Source organism: Desmodus rotundus, chromosome 5 (assembly GCF_022682495.2).
Source record: "Desmodus rotundus isolate HL8 chromosome 5, HLdesRot8A.1, whole genome shotgun sequence".
Taxonomy (NCBI): Eukaryota; Metazoa; Chordata; class Mammalia; order Chiroptera; family Phyllostomidae; genus Desmodus; species Desmodus rotundus.
Genome location: NC_071391.1, coordinates 48,803,341 through 48,822,071, shown reverse-complemented (window position 1 = coordinate 48,822,071; position 18,731 = coordinate 48,803,341). Strand labels below are relative to the sequence as shown.

General features: G+C 54.1%; 1 protein-coding gene across 1 annotated transcript; it reads right to left on the bottom strand.

Annotated features, from left to right (window-relative positions):
- Window positions 1-1,322: 1,322 nt before the first annotated feature.
- MOGAT2 (monoacylglycerol O-acyltransferase 2) lies at window positions 1,323-18,150 on the bottom strand. The gene is made up of 6 exons (XM_024572838.3): window positions 18,004-18,150; window positions 13,273-13,451; window positions 4,908-5,112; window positions 4,379-4,553; window positions 3,543-3,742; window positions 1,323-2,146 (listed from the first exon to the last, which is right to left on the bottom strand). The coding sequence occupies exons 1-6, from the start codon at window positions 18,092-18,094 to the stop codon at window positions 1,992-1,994; spliced, it is 1,005 nt and encodes a 334-aa protein (XP_024428606.2). The 5' UTR covers window positions 18,095-18,150; the 3' UTR covers window positions 1,323-1,991.
- Between the last annotated feature and the right edge of the window lie 581 nt (window positions 18,151-18,731).

Sequence of the window (18,731 nt, the reverse complement as noted above, 5' to 3'; positions counted from 1 at the left end):
GAACCCCCCATGTGCCCCCAGTCTTTCATACTATGACATTGCTGCTCCTCCCATAAGGGCAGCCTTGTGACTTGTTTTGACCGACAGAATGCAGTGGAAGTGATGCTCTGCTCGTTGTACAGCCTGGGACTTAAGAGACCTTGCAACCTCGCTCATTCTCTCAAACTCCAGCCACCGCTGAGTGTCCAAAGATGGCTCAGTATAGAGAGGGGCCCAGGGCCTGCCTGCACAGAGGGGCCCAGCAGTCTAGCCCCACAGCTGTCCCAGCGCCAGCTGACCGACCACCGAATGCAGCCGCATGAAAGCCCCAGCAATACCCAGAAGAGCCACGGCCAACCCACAGACTTGGGAGAAATAATAGGCGCCTGCCACATGCGGCCCTTGGGTTTTGGAGTGGCTTCTCTCCCAGCAACAGATTGCTACAGTGGGCAGGGCTTCTCCCCTTTGCAAGTCTGGCCCTTCTTTCAGGGCCCTGCCCCTCCCCCCCACCTCCGCCACTGCCTCTGAGACTTCCCCTGGCTGGAGATCTTCCCTCCCTCCCTCCTCCGCACCTCACTGCTCTTTACTCCCGCTTTCCTTGCGACCTACATAGCACACTGCCTTACAGGGTAACAGGCACCTCCCGGAGACGCTGCAGACCCACCACTTGACTCCTAACTTCTGCGTGCTCTGCGTCATTCCAGACAGGACGTGATGTGGCTTATGATCCAAAAACAGGATCTTATGCTCACAGCACTGGAGGTGGATATTGTCATCCTTATTTTTCGCAAGATAAAATCAAGGCTTGGAATTGATGTGATTGGCCTCGACTTACTCAAAATGGGGGGGGGGGGCAGGATTTGAACCCAAACTTGCACTTCTCACAATGCCCCCATGATGTAGGTGTCGGCATGATCTGCTCCTGGAGGGAAAGGACCCTGTTTGCCTGCTGGAGGATGAGGGGGATTCATGGGAACTGGTTTCACCCAGCCATCCCGTCCCTTTAAGCCTGTTTCAAACCCAGGAATCCAGAATTCTTTCTGTCAGGACACCTGTCCCCATGTCACACACCTGTAGACACGTACAAACATCCACTCCTCATGTCTCACCTCCATTCTCTGTCCTGGCCTGCCCTGCATCTTAACACACCTTTCCCCTCTCTCCCCACCAAACGGGGGCGGGAGGCAGACCCGGGGCTGACAGATCGGGACGGAAGGGTCTACACTCCCTTCTCTGGCCCATTTCCGGGATGATGAGACGAGGCCACAGGGTCTGGCTGGGGGGTCAAATCTCTCTTAGTTGTGGGTGCGAAAGAGGAGAAGAAGGCTAATATAGAATCCCTTCATTTATTGGAATGGAGTTTATGGAGCCCCCTTTTGCGCTAAGGTAAGGGGCTGAAGTCACAAAGGATGAGTAAGAAGTACCTCGTGGGGCTCTCGGTCTGTGTGACGTCAGAGCTGAGACTCAGAGGTCCTCTTAGCCAGTCAGGGAGACTGACAAGCCCACAGACATACAGTCGGTGACAGAGTGCAGTTCTCCTTACCCAGCTCAGAGAGGAAGGAGCTGGGACATCCAGTGTGGGGGATGAGGGAGCTAATAGAAGGGACTGGAGCTGGTGGCTTCTTTGGTGCTGTCACTCAAGGTAGAGGAAGAAAACCTGGTAATCAGGTGCTCCCTCTCCTTTCTCTGCCCACTGAGTAACATTACTACAGAGGACAGAGACCTCAGAAGTCATTCTCTTCACGCCTCCTCTCCCATTTCACAGATGAGCAGACGGAGGAGACAGGGCTCGCAGAGGTTTCCCAGCAGGAGGGCAAGTGGCCAGTGCCAGAGTCCAGCCGTCCCTCCTACGTCGCCGCTGTGACTTGGGGTTGGATTTGCAGGGGTCTTGGAAGACTCTGGAGAAGTGCTTGCCGAACGCTTCCAGGAAGCCTTCTCAGTGCACGCACCTCCTGAGGGGCTACCTAATGCCAGCCCCGCCCTTCGGGGCAGCCCCTCCTCTGGGGAGGCACTCAGCAGAACTCCAAGTGTTGGTCCGCGGGGACGTTGTACTTGAGCTTGTGGGCTTCAAAGAGGTTGCACAGCTCATGGATGTAGCGCTGGTGCAGCTCGTCCACCTGCTCCCGAGAGGGCTGCACTACCTGCTGCACCTCGATGGGCTTCCCCACTGCAAAACAGAGGTGGGCAGTGGCCCAGGACAGGGGCCCTTGGGGCGGGCGCCCACTGCAGTGCTCGTCCTTGCAGGAAAGCACCCTCGCTGCCCTCCCCTCCAACCCGACTTTAGTGATGAATTCTAAGACATTAAAGCCACTCCAGGGCTCAGATACATTGCAAAGTGCCTAGAAATGTGCTCGGTGCTTCACATGCATCATCCCCTTTAACCCTCATTAAAGGGGATAGAATCTGTTATTATTCCCACTGATGCAGGGGCCATGAGGCTTAGAGAGGTTAAGTAACTTGTGTAGGGACACAGAGCCAGGAAGAACCAGTGCCAGGTTTTAAACCCTGGGGATTTGCTCTTAACCTCCAGGCCACGTGGCTCTAGGGGTATAATGTGCTTAGAAGTGCCTGTATTTCTAGGGTGAGGTGGGCCTGCAGCCCAGCGGCTTGTCCTCCCTCCCCTCCCTCCACGCTGGCCAGCAGTGCCGCCTTCGTTCTGGGGAGGAGTCAGGAAGGCCCCAACTCATCTCCTCCTTCTATCTCTGCCGGGCTGAGAAGGCAGCTCCCCTGACTTCGCTCCTTGGTGATAGCCCTTGGAGGCAGCAGCCATATTAATGCTCATGAAAATATTGCTGCACAACCTGGGGCGAGTCCTGGTCCAGGGGGCTCACCAAGTCTGTGCTCAACTAACACATGAATGGGCGGATGGAGATGAACGGACCTCTCTCCGCAGGCTTTGTCAGAGGAACCTAGCTGGCCTCTAAGAAGCAAGCAAATGAGGTGTCCGAATAGCTGGAAAACATGCTGTTACATCCATGCACCAAAGCTCATGTCCACTACTTACAGGAAAATCCCCCAGCTCCACTCCAAGCCTGTAGATTGCTACTTTACACACAATTCTAACAGACTTGGGATTCTCTTCCCTTGCACCCACCTTTTCCAATAAGCCTTATTGATCCTCTGGGTCAGAATTAAACCTTCTTTCTGTGGCATATTACAAAGTCAAATAGGTCCGGATTCAAACCTCACCTTTGTTACCAAAGGCAGTATGATTTTTTCGGAAGTTACTTCTCTGAGCCTCAGTTTCCCATCAATGAAATGGGGATAAGAGCCTCTGCCTGGCAGGTTGTCAGGATAAACAGAACCACAGCATGTGAGGAAGCCCGTGCGGTACCTGGCACACAGTAGGTGCTCAGTAATGGGCAGCGGCCATTGTTCTTTGTGTCTTTGTTATAGTTCTCGTCCCAGACTGTCTCATATTGGGGTTATGTGTGTCTGCTTCCCAGTCTAGAATGTGGGCCCCATGCTAGGAGGTGTGTGGCCCATCCCTGGGTCCCCTCGCAGCTCACAGCCCAGCCTGTTTTCCTGTAGCCCACCTGCTCCCAGCTTGGGTCTTGGCTCACCCACAGTGGTGATGGGCCTGCGGTAGGGCAAGAAACCAAAGCTGTACTGGAAGATGCCACGGCCATGGAAGAGCGGGAGGGAAATACCCATGATCTTCTGCAGCCGGTTCTGGGTCCAGCGCAGCCAGCAGCCAGGAGAGTTCTCAATTTGGTCAAATAAGTCATTCTCCCCAAAGGAGAAGACTGGCACCAGAGCTGCCCTGGAAGGAGACAGAGGAGATACAGCATTTTGGAGGCTCCAAAGAAGACCCCAGCCAGCCACTTAGCTTCCCATGGGGACCCAGTGACCAGGAACTGGAGCAGAGGACAGAGCCCTGGGCGGGAAGCAAGTATCACAGATTGCCTCCCAGACCCGTCAGGGCCTTGCTGTCTGACCTCGGGCAGGCCTGGCCCCTCTCAGAGCCACGGCCTCCCAGCTGCACCATGACAGGTGGAGTAGGATGCGTCAGCGTCCTCCCAGATGGAAAACACCTGCCAACTTCCTAGAACAATCTCTCCTGCCCCCGCTAGTTCGGGTTCTTCACAGATGCTTCGAGATTAGGGCACAGCCCTGCACTATGCATTCTCCCAGATCCCATAGGCCTCAGATCTCGTGCTGGCTTTGGGCAACATGCCACTCCTACCAAGGACCTTTGGTCACAAAGTCTCCATTCTGGAACCTTTTCTGGGTATTTGGGCATGAGACAGTGCAGGTCTCACCAAAATATCATCTGTATTGTGAATGGACTGAGGGATTTCCCTGCCAAAATAGAAACTCCATTAATCTTTGCTGTCTTCCCGCCAAAATAAAATCCTTGCCAATCTTCAACTGAACCGAGGGCCCTCTTCCCAGATACCCGTGCATCAGGGCAACCCTGACGAAGCCCTTGCGGTTCCGCAGCAACAGTTTATAGGCCCCGGGCCTGGCGTTCAGTGCCTCCTGGGCACCCCCGACAATGATGCCCAGCAGATTGCCACCGCCCTTCCTGTTCAGAATATGAGCAGCACTCTCCTTGTCTGATGTGACCAGCCCTGGGGAGAGAGGAAGGTGGTCAGATGGGGGGTGAGGGGGCAGGGACTATGGCAGTGGGGTGGGGGGATGTAGCCCAAGAAAGAGATCATCAAAAGTGCCTGCAGAGGCCTGGGTCCCCTTGCCCACCCACTGCAGCTGGGAGTTCCCTGAGGACTGGGACCGAGTCTTCTCCCTCATCCCAACCCCCTTGCTGAATTCACTGCCCTGCTCAGTGCTTCCTTGGGTCTACCCTCCTTCTTCCACTGCATATGCTCTCAGAAGATGTACAGAACTGTTGGTAGCCCTTCCTAAGATCCCCTCCTCCCAAGCCTGCAGCCTCATTGACCTAGGCTACCCAGGCGGGGAAGACTCACCCCCTGACATGATGTAATCCCTGAAGAAGGGGGACCGGAACCACAGGCTCAGCATCATCAGGTGGGGGCGGATGCCGGGGAAGAGCTTAGAGAAGCCTGTGCTCTCAGTGCACAGGTTGAGGAAGGAGCCAGCGGCCAGGACCCCGTGCGGGTGGATGCCGGCGAGGTAGTTCCGGGAGGGGTCCAGCTCGGCAGTCTTGACCAGCTGCAGGGACAGTAACCTGGTGAGCCAGGGCTGGACCTGCATCCCCACGCTGATACCGACACTCTCCAGTGTGATCACGGGCAGCTGGCTCCCGGTCTCAGCCTCAGGTTGAGAAATGGTGTGTGAACGCACCTAGTGTATCTCCAGTGCTGGCTGCGTCTCAAGACTCGCAGCTGGCTTTGGACAGATTGCTTCCCTCTCAGGCTTTTCATTTGTAAAATGGGGGCATTTGGCCCTGTCCCACCTGCCTCCCAGGACTGCTGAGAAGCTCGGGTTTCGGGGTGCCCTGGAATTACTGCTACACGACAGGATGTAATTTGAAGGCACAGAATGGCCACACGGGGGCGCCACTATGCTGGAAGAGCCCCATTTTACGGCTCAATGTAAGGGAAACAGGCTCTTAAAACCAGGAAGTGAGCATTTGCAAGATATATATGGGTAGAGATATAGGTTGCAGACCAGGAGGCCAGCTCTAATCCCATTTACCCCTCCTGTATCACCCGTGGCTCTCTGCTCCCCTCTGTCCAATCTTGCCCCGGACATGGGCAGCTCTGCTGACACAGAAACTTGCCTGGGTTGGTCAGGCCTGCAGCACAGCAGGTGTAGCAGGGACCACCAGATGCTGTAGACTGAGTGGGAGAGGAGAGCCGTTTGTCATTAGCAGTTTCCAGGTGAAGTGGGGTGAGTGGAGGGGGCAGGAACTGAGATAACAAATGTTGCTCCTTGCCGGTTACTACACAGGGTGCAATATGGCTGGGCCTGCAAAGCTTCCACTGTGGGCAGTGACTGCATATGTGTGTGTGGGGGGCGCCAATCCTCTCCTCACCCTGCCAGGAACCGTGGGGCCCACCCTTTACAGGTCCCTACCCTCTGGGAGTCACAGTCATCAGGGTTTGAAGGCCCTGAGGCCCCAAGCGGTGACTCCCTGAGGATTCTCATTGCTGTCTTGGAGGCCCCAGAAGCCAAGCTGTCCACCCTCAGAGAAGCCTGAAGGGATCTGGGGGACAGCGATGGGGGTCTGAGCCTCCCTGCTCCATCCAGCTTCTCCTGTCCTTGACCGGGACTTGGTGTCAGCGCCCGCACATGCGCGCGTGCGCGCACACACACACACACACACACACACACACCCCACTGGCCCTTAGGTTAACCACTGACCCTTTGCAAAAAGGCTGCAGAGACCATTGCCTTCCACACAAGACAAAACTCTTCCATTCATGTAGTGGGGATTTGTTGGACGTCAAAATAAAAACATATAACCAGAGATTTCTCACCACCCCTTTGGGAAATGTGTCTGCTCAGGAAGCCATCTGGTGCTGTTTCTTTAGACACACCTGGCTCCCTGCACTAAAGCACTTGCTTCTAAATATCCTTTCTCAGCTAGAGGGAAGGTAATTTTGTACAACCTCCCTAAAGGCAATTTGGCCATATCTATCACAACCAAAAAATGTAACTGACCTTTCAACCCAGCAACTCCACGCTGAGGAATTTAGCTACAGAATTTCTCACGCTAGTGCAAATGACATCTGAACAAGATTATTAACTAAGCATCACTTTTTTTTTTTTTTGGTAATAGCAAAAACTTGGCCTGTACCCAAATGTCCATCAACAGGGCCTGTTTAGACAAATCAGGAACAATTTACATGATGGACCCCTGTGCAGCCACAGCAAAGCCCTCCCTGTCCTGCGAGGGGAAGACTTCCACCATCCCCGACAGATGAAACAGCAGGGGGCAAGCCCAGCGTGCAGGCTGCCACCCCCAGGGGCTCGTGTGTGGATGCGCCAAACACAGGTCGTAGCAGCTGCCTCTGGGTAAAGAACTGGGGAGATGGGATGTGAGGAGGGACGGGTCTTTTTACCACATACCCTTCTGTCCCTTTCAAATTTTGAACAAGAATGTAGTACCCATTTTAAATGAGTAATAAATGAATAACAAATAAAATAAATGAACAAATGAATGAACAAATTACCTCTTCATGAGTAAGTCTTTGTGTGTAAGGAGGGCCCTCCTGGTGAGCGGGAGGGCCTTGTCTAGGCAAGTGTGCCAGTATTTGCTCACGCATCTACATGTGCGCATCCAAGAGTGCGCCGATGGGGCTGTGGCCATGCCACGGAGGCCTGGCCTGAGCCTCTCCTGCTGACTTTCTGGGCTAACCTCTTCTGCCTGTGCCCAAGTGGTGTCCCTCCATCACAGTGAGGGTCCTGAGACCAGAGAGCACCCATCTGAGGCAGCTCCGGGTCCCCAGTGCAGGCCTGAAACAGAGGAAGTGCACCCCGAGACTGACATGAAGGCAGGAGTCCGTGAACAAATGAGGCTGAGGCAGCCAACGTCTGCCCCGCCCCCCCCATCATGTTCTGACAAGTCACCTGGCTTCCACTGAGCTGACAGTCATGAGACCCAGGTTCTGCCCCTGGCCCATCATGTGACCTTTGCTCAGCCCCTGCTCTTTCCGTGCCTCAGTTCCCCCTCTGACCCAGGAGTGATAATGCCTTTCTGGCAAGGCTGTTACAGGGTCCAGGTGTGGTAAACACCAAGGGGGAAGGCTTGTAAAGTGCTGTGTCCTCTGCCTCGCTCCCGCAGTTCTCTTTGGGACGGGAGCATGACTAAGCAAAGGGGGTGGCTGGGGAAAGTGCCTTTGGTGCGAGTTCTTGTGTCCCCGCAGGCTGGGCTTAGCAGTAGGCAGTGGCAGCCGGGGAAGGGGATGGCCGGGTCGCTGAGCTCTGGGGATTGCGTTTTTTAATTTATATAGTTCATATACCACCATATTTACCTTTTTAAAGTGTGCAGTTCAGTGATTTAGTATATTTAAAAGGTGTGCAACCATCATTACCTGATTCGAGAGCATTTTCAATACCCCAGGAAGAAACCCACAGCAGCCCCCCGACCCCGCAATCAGCAGCCTGCTGTTTGTCTGTATGGATTTGCCTCTTCTGGACATCTATATAAATGGAATGACACAACATGTGGCCTTCTGTGTCTGTGTCCTTTTTCTCTGCAGATGGTTTCAAGGGTCATCGATGTTGAAGCCTGTATCGACACTGTTCCTTTTCATGACCGAACACTACTCCACATTTCTTTGTCCATTGAATGCTCTTTGGCCAGCACAGGTCATGTGACCATGAACACGGTGCACAAGGCTTTGCGCAAACGTGTTTTCGGTCCTCCCAGGGGTGTTCCCACTGTGAGTCCCAAGACATTTGCCTAGTAGACCCTGCTCAGGCTCCCCAGGCGAGGCCAACTGGACCATGGATGGCAGGGAGGACAGTGAGGGGCCGTGGCTCTATCATGTCTGCTCCCTCCCATCTCTTTGACAAATGTCCTTGTGCCCTCTCACACCCACAGGGCAACCCAAACGCCTCAAGGGCCCACTGTCCCGATGACTCCTCCATGGGTCACAAAGCACCCACTCCACCAGCATGTTTAACCACAGCCCCCGGGAAGCCGGCTACAGTGTGGGAGCCCTCACAGAACGGTGAAGCAAACTGCGATGCTGAGGGGTCAATGGCTGCCCACAGCCACACAGATGGGTCTGAGCTCTGCCGTCTCCTGCGGAGAGTGCCCGAGAGAGCCAGGAAGCCTTTGCCCCAGGCCCGGGGAGCTAACCTGAGACCCTGCACTAGCTGGGGGCCTTCTCCTTTGTGTGCACACTTGGAAGGTCCAGGGCAAGCAGGTGTCCTCTTAAGTTCTCGGCCCTGTCCTCTTACTGCAACCCCCCAACCCCCCGCCCCACCGCCATGCGCTCAGTTAACAGACACTCACTAGCAACTGCAAACCTATTTCCTCAATTTTAAGACGCACCTTTTTTAACATCTTAACATTTCATTGCAAAGATGCACCCGACAACTCTAATAAGGACATTTTTTCTTAGTGGTACCTAAAATACTGGTATATTTTACCACCAAGGATGTCTTAGAGTTGGAGAAGTACAGTGTGTGCCAGGCACTGAGAGCTGGGAAGGGTGCCCTGGTGGGGAGTTCTCGGCACCTACTGTGTGCCAGGCACCCCCTACACCGCCGAGCTTCCTCCTGTTAGCACTGTGAGGGGAGTACTGGCACCCATATCCCCACTTTACAGACGAGGAAACCAAGGCACAAGATCAATTCATTGGCTCTAGTCACATAGCTAATAAAGTGGCAGAAGCAGGATTTCAACACAGGCAGACCGGCTCCGTGTGTGTGACCAGCAGGCTCTGCTGCCTAGTAGGAGCCCCCAAGTGAAATGCAGAGGGGGTTACTGGGGCAAAGGGGTGCACTGCAAGCAAGGATATCAGCGCGATTGCCACAGCTCATGCCTGGAGAACTGGAGTGGCAAAGGGGGAGGGAGAGGCAGGTGAGGAGTGAGCAGGGTCCAGAGTGCAAGAGTCTGCAGACTGTGGGAAAAATAGGTTTTATTCTAGGTGAGATGGGAGTCATTGCTTTTTTTAATCTTTAAAAATATTTTATGAGGATTGTTCTGGCTGCTGAGTGGAGCATGGAGTATGGGGAGCACTGGCAGAAGTGGTGTCCAGTTAAAGAGGTAGGTGTGGTCAGGACTTAGTTGGAAACAGAGAAGGGTCAGATCTGGAGGAGGAGTCTGGGGGGACGCGACCCCTGCTGCAGAGCAGGAGTTCTCAACCCCCACCCCCAGAAAGGGCATTTGGTGATGTTTGCCGACACTTTTGGCCGCTGTAACTGGTGGAGGGGAGTGTGACTGGCATCCAGTGGGTAAGGGCCTGGGATGAAGTCAGAAGCCGTCCCCCCTCCCTCTATACACACACAACAAAGAATCATTCGGCCCAAAATGTCAATGGTGCTGAGACAGCCTCCTTGAGAACTAACTGGCTGGAAGAGGGAGTGGCAGCAAAGGCGGCCAAGTCAAGGGGAATGGAGGCCCCATTCCCGCAGGGCTGCCCTAGGGCTGAGGAGACAGCTGTGCTCTGTGCCAGGTCCTGGTGCCCATGGCCGAGGTGGGACTCCTGGGAGGGTCCCCTCTCCTTGTGTGCTGGGAGGTGGCTGTGCCGGGAGGCGGGGCAGGAAGTTCCTAGAGATGACTTCAGGACTTAGGAGGAACTAAGGGATCAGGCCAGGTGTGGGTGGGGGGAGTCAGGGAGGTGGTGGCGGGCACTGACACATTTCCTGACACCAAGTCACAGCCCTGGTCACAGAGGTCTGTCTCCCAGACTCCTCCAGACCTGACCCTCCTCAGGCCTCGGCTCCAGGATGATGAAATCTTCACAGGGGAAGCCCAGCTCCCAGGCTGGTCTTCACTGTGAGGTGGAGACGGCCCCTCCTACACCAACATTGCCTGGCTCTCCAACATTAGCTCTTTCGGAGGCCTACAGGGTCTGTTTAGAAAACTCCAGGGCCCAGAAATGGTTTCTTAATTTTGCTTGAAATCCCACCACTAGACACTAGTTCATAAAATCACAGTAAGAACTGATAGGAGCTCAGAAATCCACCTGTATTTGATGGGAGTACAGAGACTTGTGAATGCCGGGAAGCTCCAGCAGAGCTGGGACTCCCTCCCTCCTGCCCACCCCAAGGTCCTTAAGGGCCTTCTGGGAGAGCTGGAGGGCCTCCTGGGAGCCAGTGGGAAAGGGAACCTGCAGGCTCCCAGCCTAGAACTGGCAAAGTCAAAGTGCGTGTCATCTCTCCCTCTGCTGGCCACTTGGTGGTACTGCCTGCCCTCTGCAGGTGGTGATGCAACAGGCCTGTAGAGGGCACCAACCCTAAAACACTGCACGCAGAATTTCTGCAAAGCAAGTCTCCTATTCCACCAGTGCCAACAGTGCCAAGATTGAGAGACCCTCTTTGAGAGCTACCTGGCTGGGGGAGGACAGGAAAGGCAGCGGAGAGAATACGCACAGTGCCACCTCAGCCTCACTTTTCTGCCAGACCTGCCCTGGCAGCAGCTTCAGGTGCCAATAGCCAGACGCCATCCTCTGCAGGCCCCTGGATGACAGCCCCCTGAAGAATTTTCAGTGGTTGAGTCCCAGTTCTGTAAAATGGCCTTCAGTGGCCTCTGTTACCTTGTCCCTGAAAAACTCTTTAGCTTCACCCTCACCTGGACCTTCTACTTTATTGTCACACTGAACAGTGCTAGGCTTACAGCTCAAAGCCACACTGTGGCCAGCGTCTGGGCCTGTGCTTGTGCCAGTCCTTTCTCTCCCTGGTGAACTCAGGACTCCGCTCACAGTGGACGGTCAGACCACAGAGGGAGAATCCACGAAGCTCCACTAGAGGCCAAAACCAGCTTAAGCTTTCTTTGGCTTGGAAGTTGATGTCCACACACACTCCCAGGTTACAGACCACACTTTCCCACGGAAACTCTCACCTTCCTAGAATAGGAGAGCAAACCCTGGCCTGGGAAGGGGAGAGGGAGGGAAGGGAATTCAGAATCTCAATCTCAGAAGTCCTGGGTGGGGATAAGGGACTCTGTCCATGTCATGCCCATGGGTCCTTTTAGGACCCAGCAAGTCCTGCTTGCCTTTGGTGACAATATCCTGGAAGGGCACACTGCAAAGGAAGCAGATATAGGGGGTGAGGAAGGCCACCCCGACCTGGACCCCTCAGGTTAGCTCGGCACTGCCCATTCACTCTGCCTCACAACACGAACACAGAAATCTCTGCCAGCTGACTTCCTGCCCTCTGCCCAGCCCCTGCCCTGCTGGCCTGCCCTGCCCTGCTCGGTCCCACCCTTGTCCTTTGCCCAGGAGGACCTGCTCACTGGGGTGTTAGGGGCTCCTGCACCCGGTTGTTGCCCTGTCTTTTCTAGGCCTTGCTGGGCCACAGGACTCTTAGAAGGAGCAATGCAGGAGCGCTAACTGCCCCCGAGTGCCCATGGCTCGGGTGAGTTGTTGAACTTCTGAGAGCCTGTTTCCTCCACTCCTTTCCACTTTACCAGCTGGGGACATGACTCCTGGAGGGGCAGGAAGAGACAGAGCTCTGGGCAGAATAGGAAAAGCCCTGCAGGTGTGGAGGGCAGAGCAGCGGGGCTCTGGCCTATCAGACTCGCAGCCCCACCCAAGACTCCCAGGCTCCCCACTGACTCCGGAAGACAACCCTAGCTAATTGGTTACTGAGATCCTGCAAGGTGCTTTGCCCCCGTCTCACTGAATCCACACAACCCATGGTGTATGTGGCATCATCTCCACTTCACCTGTGTGGAAACGGAGGCTCAGAGAGACTGTGTAATCACCCAAGGTCACACAGTGGGTGTGCGGCGGAACTGGGATCAGAACCCCGTCTGTCTCGTTCCAGAGGCCACATTCTATACCTTGTTTTCCTTTTCTGTTTCCAGTGAAGAGCCAGCTGTCCAGCCTGACACCTCTCTGTGTCCTCTGCCTTCCCCATCCTATCCCATCTGGCCCATACACCATCCCTGCCCAGCTGCTTCAACCAGGGTATAGTCTGTTTGGGGCTCAGTAAAGGAGCTGAAAGGACTCTGCACTCAAACCTAGGGATCTGCTTCACTCAGAACTGATCTTTGGGTCCAGGGTCAATTGTTTGCAATGGCCATGAGTTACCCTGAGTCAGAGAGTCAGAGATTCAAAGGCACTCAGAGTAGGAGAGATGAGTCTGCTTAGTGGAAACCAGGAGAAACTGAGGTTAGGACTGGTCAAGGCCTTACCCAAGGACACACAGCATACCAGAGTTAGGAGCAGGAGAGAACCTGAGGACCAGTTCAGAGTTCTCTCCCCTTCCCCTTTACCCATAGTTCATGCACAAATTTTAAAACCAGTAAAAAAAACAGAACAAGCAAACAAACAAAACTTGTTTTGTGGCCTTGGTCACAGCTTTGTCTCTCGGAGTGCCCGTGTCCTCATCTGATGAAGTATGGAGCTAGGTGGCCTCTTAGGACCTTGAGTTTATTACCCCCCCTCCAAAATCAAATCTGGGCTGCCGAGAGGGTCACGCCTGTAAGACACATACATGCGCCATGCGGGATGCCCCATAGATCCTTCAAACCCTACACTCATCAGCCTCCATGCTGGCCCCACGCCCCTACCGATGGGACACCACGCCAGAGAGGAGCTGTGCTCTTCCCCATGCGGCAGGCACAGTGGTGGCAGCCCTAGTTCCTGCCCCAGTCCACCTCATCTCACTTCACACAGGGCCCCACTTTCCCCACGGAGATGTGGGACACCACGGGCCTGGCCGCATCTCGCCAGCCCCAATACTCACAGAGACAGGGAAGTAGTCCTTCATGTAACGCCATACCACCGACTCTCTTAAGGCCTGGTTGCGCCTGCCACCCCTCCATGGCTTATCTCCATCCAGGTACCACCAGGCTGTATACAGGACACTGAATAACCAGAATCTTGTGAACAGGAGGCCTACGAAGACTACAACGCAGACCTGACCTAGGGAGGAAAGCAGGCGAGAGGTGTGACAGGAAAGAGATGGGAGTGCCCAGACTGAATCTCCCTAGATGCTCAGCACCAGCAGCACTGTCCCGACCAGCCCGCACTCCCAGGAAGGAGGGATCAGCTTCCCCTGCCTTCAAGGAGGAGAGAACACAGCCTGCCTAGTATCACAATTGGGAGCATGGATCTGAACCAAGGTAGGCCTAACCCTCCAGGCTCATGTTTTCCCCCCTGCACCAGGCTGCCTTATTCACTCCGGTCTTCCCCATCCACCTTCCCTCCCGACATAAGGTACAGTCAGCCCTTGAACAGCACGGCTTTGAATTTGGTGGGCCACAGGTGGCAAACACAAGGCCTGCGGGATGAATCCGGCCCTCCACCTAGTTTTATCGGGCCCGGCACCTTGTTTCTACCAAGCGTCAGCGCCGAGTTCCTTGCCCCTAGTGAAGGAGTAGTTACATTTATACAGTCCTACAATTACATTGGGCCTTTGAAGGCAACCTCGAGACTGATGTGGCCCCCTGTGAAAATGAGGTTGACACCCCTGCCATAGGCCCATTTATATGTGGATCTTTTTCAATAAATACAGTACAGTACTCTACATGTGTTTTCTCTTCCTTACAATTTTTAAATTACATTTTCGCTAGCTTGCTTTATTATAGTACAGTATATAATATACATAACCTACAAAATACATATTGACGGTTGATGTTATTTGTAAGGCTTCTGGTCAACAGCAGGCTATTAGTAATTAAGTTTGGGGGGGAGTCATGAGGATTTTCGACTGTGCAGAGGCCGACTACAGTCACCAGGCACTCAGTAAATACCTGGTGGACGACTGATTGTATGAACTGCTTTTAGTTTCCATATTTTGGGACCTCAGAGAAGAGAGGCACTCTTTCTGCCCAAATCTCTGTCTGTTCACCCTCTACCCCATCTTTTCAAAGATAAATCCAGCCAGGTCCCCCCTCTAACAAAAGCCTTGCATGGTTTTATCGAAGCTTCAAGGCATGACCCAAGCAGCTTGGTCTGGCACTCAAGCCCCCCGTGGCTGGCCCAGCCCTGCTCCTGCTCCAGCCTCACCTCGCTCATGTACACACCCAGCGCGCTGGCCACACTAACCTGCTCAGTGTTCCTACGCCTCACTGAGATCTTTCAATCTCTTGGCTTTTGGGTTGCTTTCTCTGCCCACAGTGCTCTTTCCTGGTGAAGGAGGGAGGTCGCCACTTCCCTTCAACATGTCCTAGAGGTCCTGGCCAGTGCCCCATGGAAAGGAAAACAAATGGACAGCACCCAGACCGGAAAGGAAGAAGCAATCTGTCTCTATTCATAGACACACAATTCAATACACAGACTGTCCTAAGGAACTTCCAGAAGCTGCCAGAACTTACGTGAATGCAGCAAGGTCTCAGGACCTTGGGAAAGAACACTTGCGTGTGTGTGGTTGCACACGTGTGGTTGCACATGTGTGGTTGCACACGTGTGGTCACACGTGCATGGTTGCGCACGTGTGGTCGCACATGCGTAGAGGGTGGAAGGGCTCCTGCAGGTCCAGAGGAAACAAACAGGATGCCGGGGACAAGGATGGCAGGGAGATAGGTTTAAATTTTATTTATTTTTCACATATAAGAAGTTTAACGTGAAAAAAATAATAAATAACCCCAGTTAGGGCTCTCTCCCCTCGGGCAAATGAAAAGTCTGGGTGGGTGACTCCCACTTTAAAGAAATCAGCTCTAGAGAATACAACAAATTGTTAGTAGTAGCTACGTGGAGGGTAGGGTTTGGAGAAGTCTTTTACTTTTAGGGCGCGCATTTTGCTTGTAGGTTTTACAATGGCCTGTATTAGTTTGGCCGCCAGGGAAAAAAGTCAGGGAAAAACACAGGGCACGCGCACCTAATCAGAAAGACCTTCCTCGGCTGGACCAGCCCCTCGCCCTGGCTTCACCCTCCTGTTAGCAGCAACACCCAGACTGCAGGTTACTTAGGAAGGGAGACTCTTTCACTGAAGCCTCACAGCTCTGAGAGGGGAAATTTTAAAATGTCACTTTACAAAGGCCTGGAGGAGGTGTGCAAATTGGCTACGGTCCCACAGCAAGCCGGTAAAACAGGACCTGGGATTCAAGCCTGTTATTTTGGCTACATTGTGCTTCCACTTATTACACATTCAACAAATATCTACCAACTGCAACTATTCCAGGAGCTGGAGATGCAACGGAGAACACGACAGACTGTGGGCCTCTCGTGTGAGCTACAGGGAGAGGAAAGGAAACAGACAGCAAACAAGCAACTCCTGGGCAAGCATGTGACTCCGGGCCCTGAGTCCTCGGTGACAGGTCCTCTCTGGCTCCTTCCGGCACTCTTTGGCCACTCCCCCAAATGCCTATCACTCCAGAGTGAACCAGCTGGAAGCCCTTACTCTCCTGCCAGCCTTTAAGTCCTGCCCTCTGGACCCCATCTCCTAGATATCTCTTGACTTAAGGGCCACTTCCTTCCACCCACTGTCGGCCTCCCTAGACCAGGGTTGTCAATCTTTTTCTTAAAGGGCCAGGCTGCAAATATTTTAGACTTTGCAGCTCCAGAGGCAACCTGGAGGATATTACATAGGCACATAACCATTTAAAATGCAATCATTTAAAAACGTAAATGCCACTCTTATCTCATGGGCTGTGCACATACGAAAACAATCAGTGGACTGGATTTGGCCCATGGGCCATGACTGGGTAACTCCTGATCTAGACGGTGCCTGCTCCCTGCCAGTGATCTATTCCCCACACCCAAACACAGTAGGTACTTCCCCTGCAGCCACAGGGCCCTTGCACACACAGATTGGGCCTTGTCACTCCCCTACCCGAAGCCCTCCTGGGCTTCCCTTTGCCCCCAGGATAAAGGATAAGGTAAAACCTCCTACTCCTGGTACCAGTGGGCCCAGATCTTTTTCTCAGCTGTCCCCCCTCTAATCCTCCAGGCCCAGGGCACCTGACATTCCCTGGCTCCCAGGCTGCGAGTCTGCAGGGCTGGGGGTGGGCACAGCCTGTCAGACACAGTTCTGCTCACACAAGCTCATATGAGACAAGCCCAGTATGAGATCCCTTATCCCCTGTGATCTCTAGGCCACAGCCAGACTGGTTCTGCCTGCCCCCCCCCCGGCTCTCCTCCCATGCCCTTTGTCCAGGAACCAACACTCAAAGTCTGTCCTGGGCACAGACCTTCCCCCTCAGGCTTCCCCCACAGCCTCCTAGCCCACACCTCCTTCTCACACCCTCTGCCTTCTCCCCTCCCTCTGCCTCCTCCTCTCTCTTCCAGTGTCAGTAGGAAGAGCTGGGAACTCTGCAGCCTCTGACATATAAGGCACTCAGGACTCTACAACCTTGGGCATTCAAGGCATTTAGTTTCTCTGCTTGTCTGTGACCAACGATATTTCAGATGTTTAACAACCTTTAGGGTGGAAGACACAGATCAACATGAAGGATGCTAGGGGCAGGGGACTGAAGGGCCTGCTTTGCTGGGGGTCAACCCTTTAGCTGCAGAACTGTGAGGAGATTCTGAGAAAGCACCTGGTGGTGTGTGTATGTGTGTGTGTGTGTGTGTGAGTGAGTGTGTGTGTGTGTGTGTGTGCGCGCCCCTGCTGTTGACCAAGCCACACAGAGTACGTCCATATTTTAACACCAGGAGAGTGGTATCTGTGTACGTGCTGAGCACCAGCCGTGGGGGTAGCAGGTGAATGAAGAGTCCACAGACTCCCAGTTGCTCGCTTTTCCCAACCCTTCGTCCTGGGCCCTCCTCAAAACACGTTCCCTTCAGCAGAGCTGAAGTTTGGGCAAGTGTGGCCTCCCAGCCACAACAGAAGTGTTCACTGTGGGGGTGGGGCAGGTAAGGGCCGCTCCCATGTGACTCCAGCCCAGGAGCCAGGCCAGGCCTGTGCTGGGCAGAGCAAGCACATCCCTTCATTCCACCCCACAGCAGCCCTGTGAGGTCAGTATGTTATTTCCATGATACTGATGATGAATGAAACAGAGGCCTGGAGAGGTCAGGTGTGGGGCCACCAAGGTCACACAACTGGTCAGTTGCCCAGCTGGAGTATGACCCAGGTTTGCCTGGTGCCCCGCTCACTCCCCAGGCCACATTCAGCCTGCACTTTCTCTCCGCATTCTGTTCTTTCCCAGTTCCCCTTTCTTTCCCCAGCCCCCCACCCCCTCAGTTTCCTCCTCTCTGAAAGGAAGAAAATCCATCTGTCTGAGCACCTAAGGGCCTCCCCCCGCAATTGCTTAGACCCTTCCCATACCACAGGCAGTCTGAGGCCCTTGCTCTGTCCTAGTACTGAAGTGGCGCCCACAGCCCAAGAAAGCTGAGTAACCTGCCCAAAGGCACAGGTGATGGCTTCTACCCTCCCTACCCCCACACCCGGCCACGCCCCCCAAAGCTCTCTCAGGGACTCTGCGCACAACAAAGCCCCCCTTAGTACTGATGCCCTTCCACCACCAGCACATCCTGTGCACCTCAAGTAGCAGGTGCCTACGTTCTCCCCAGTGCCCAAGTCCCCCCGCCTTACTCATGACTAAGAAGCTGAAGATCCACTGCAGGACCGCCAGGGTCTGCAGCCTGCGCTCCCACGGCAGGAACAAGGGTGCGAACTTCACCATGCTGGCTCCTCTGTGGGCTCGCCGAGGTTTCGCTGAGTAGCACTGCGATCCGAGGCACCCAAAGGTTTTTGTTGCTGGCAGAGGTTGTGTAAGCATTTGTGGGGGAGGAGGCTGTCCCGCCCAACCCTACTGCCAGGCCTCCCTGCCCTCAACCCTCAGCGACCTGCTTCCTAAGAGAAACCTTTGAATCCTCAGGCCCTGAGCTCACCTAGAAGGAGGAGGGAGAGCAGGAAGTATAGCTAGCGGCCTTTAACCAGAGCACTTAGTTGCCTCCTTAGGCAACACCTTATCTACAGGATCTTGTCTTTCTGATCAGTGGAATCTTCCCTTCTATTTACCTGCTGAAGCTCCAAATATCATTCAGTCCTGTCCTCTTCCCGCCTACCCAGTAATTGTTTCCTCTCTCTCCTGCCATGCCCATTGCTCCCCGTGGACAAATAAGGAGTGATAGCTCCCATTTAAAAATCCCTGGGCCCCAGCAGCTAGTCTACCTCCTGCCTCATTTCACAACAAAACTCTTGGGCATGCTGCTTGCATCCCACGCCCTCACCTTCAATTCTGGCCTGTTACTCCATACCTCAGAGACCGCTATTCCCCAGAACTGCCCTTGACAAGTTCATCAGTGGCCTCTGTGGAC

Excerpts from the sequence above, each read along its gene's own strand:
- MOGAT2 (XM_024572838.3), bottom strand. The coding sequence starts at position 18,094 with ATGGTGAAGTTCGCACCCTTGTTCCTGCCGTGGGAGCGCAGGCTGCAG. Across the intron at positions 5,113-13,272 it reads AGGACTACTTCCCTGTCTCT|CTGGTCAAGACTGCCGAGCT; the intron begins GTGAGTATTGGG and ends CTGTCCCTGCAG. Across the intron at positions 4,554-4,907 it reads GGATTACATCATGTCAGGGG|GGCTGGTCACATCAGACAAG; the intron begins GTGAGTCTTCCC and ends CTCTCTCCCCAG.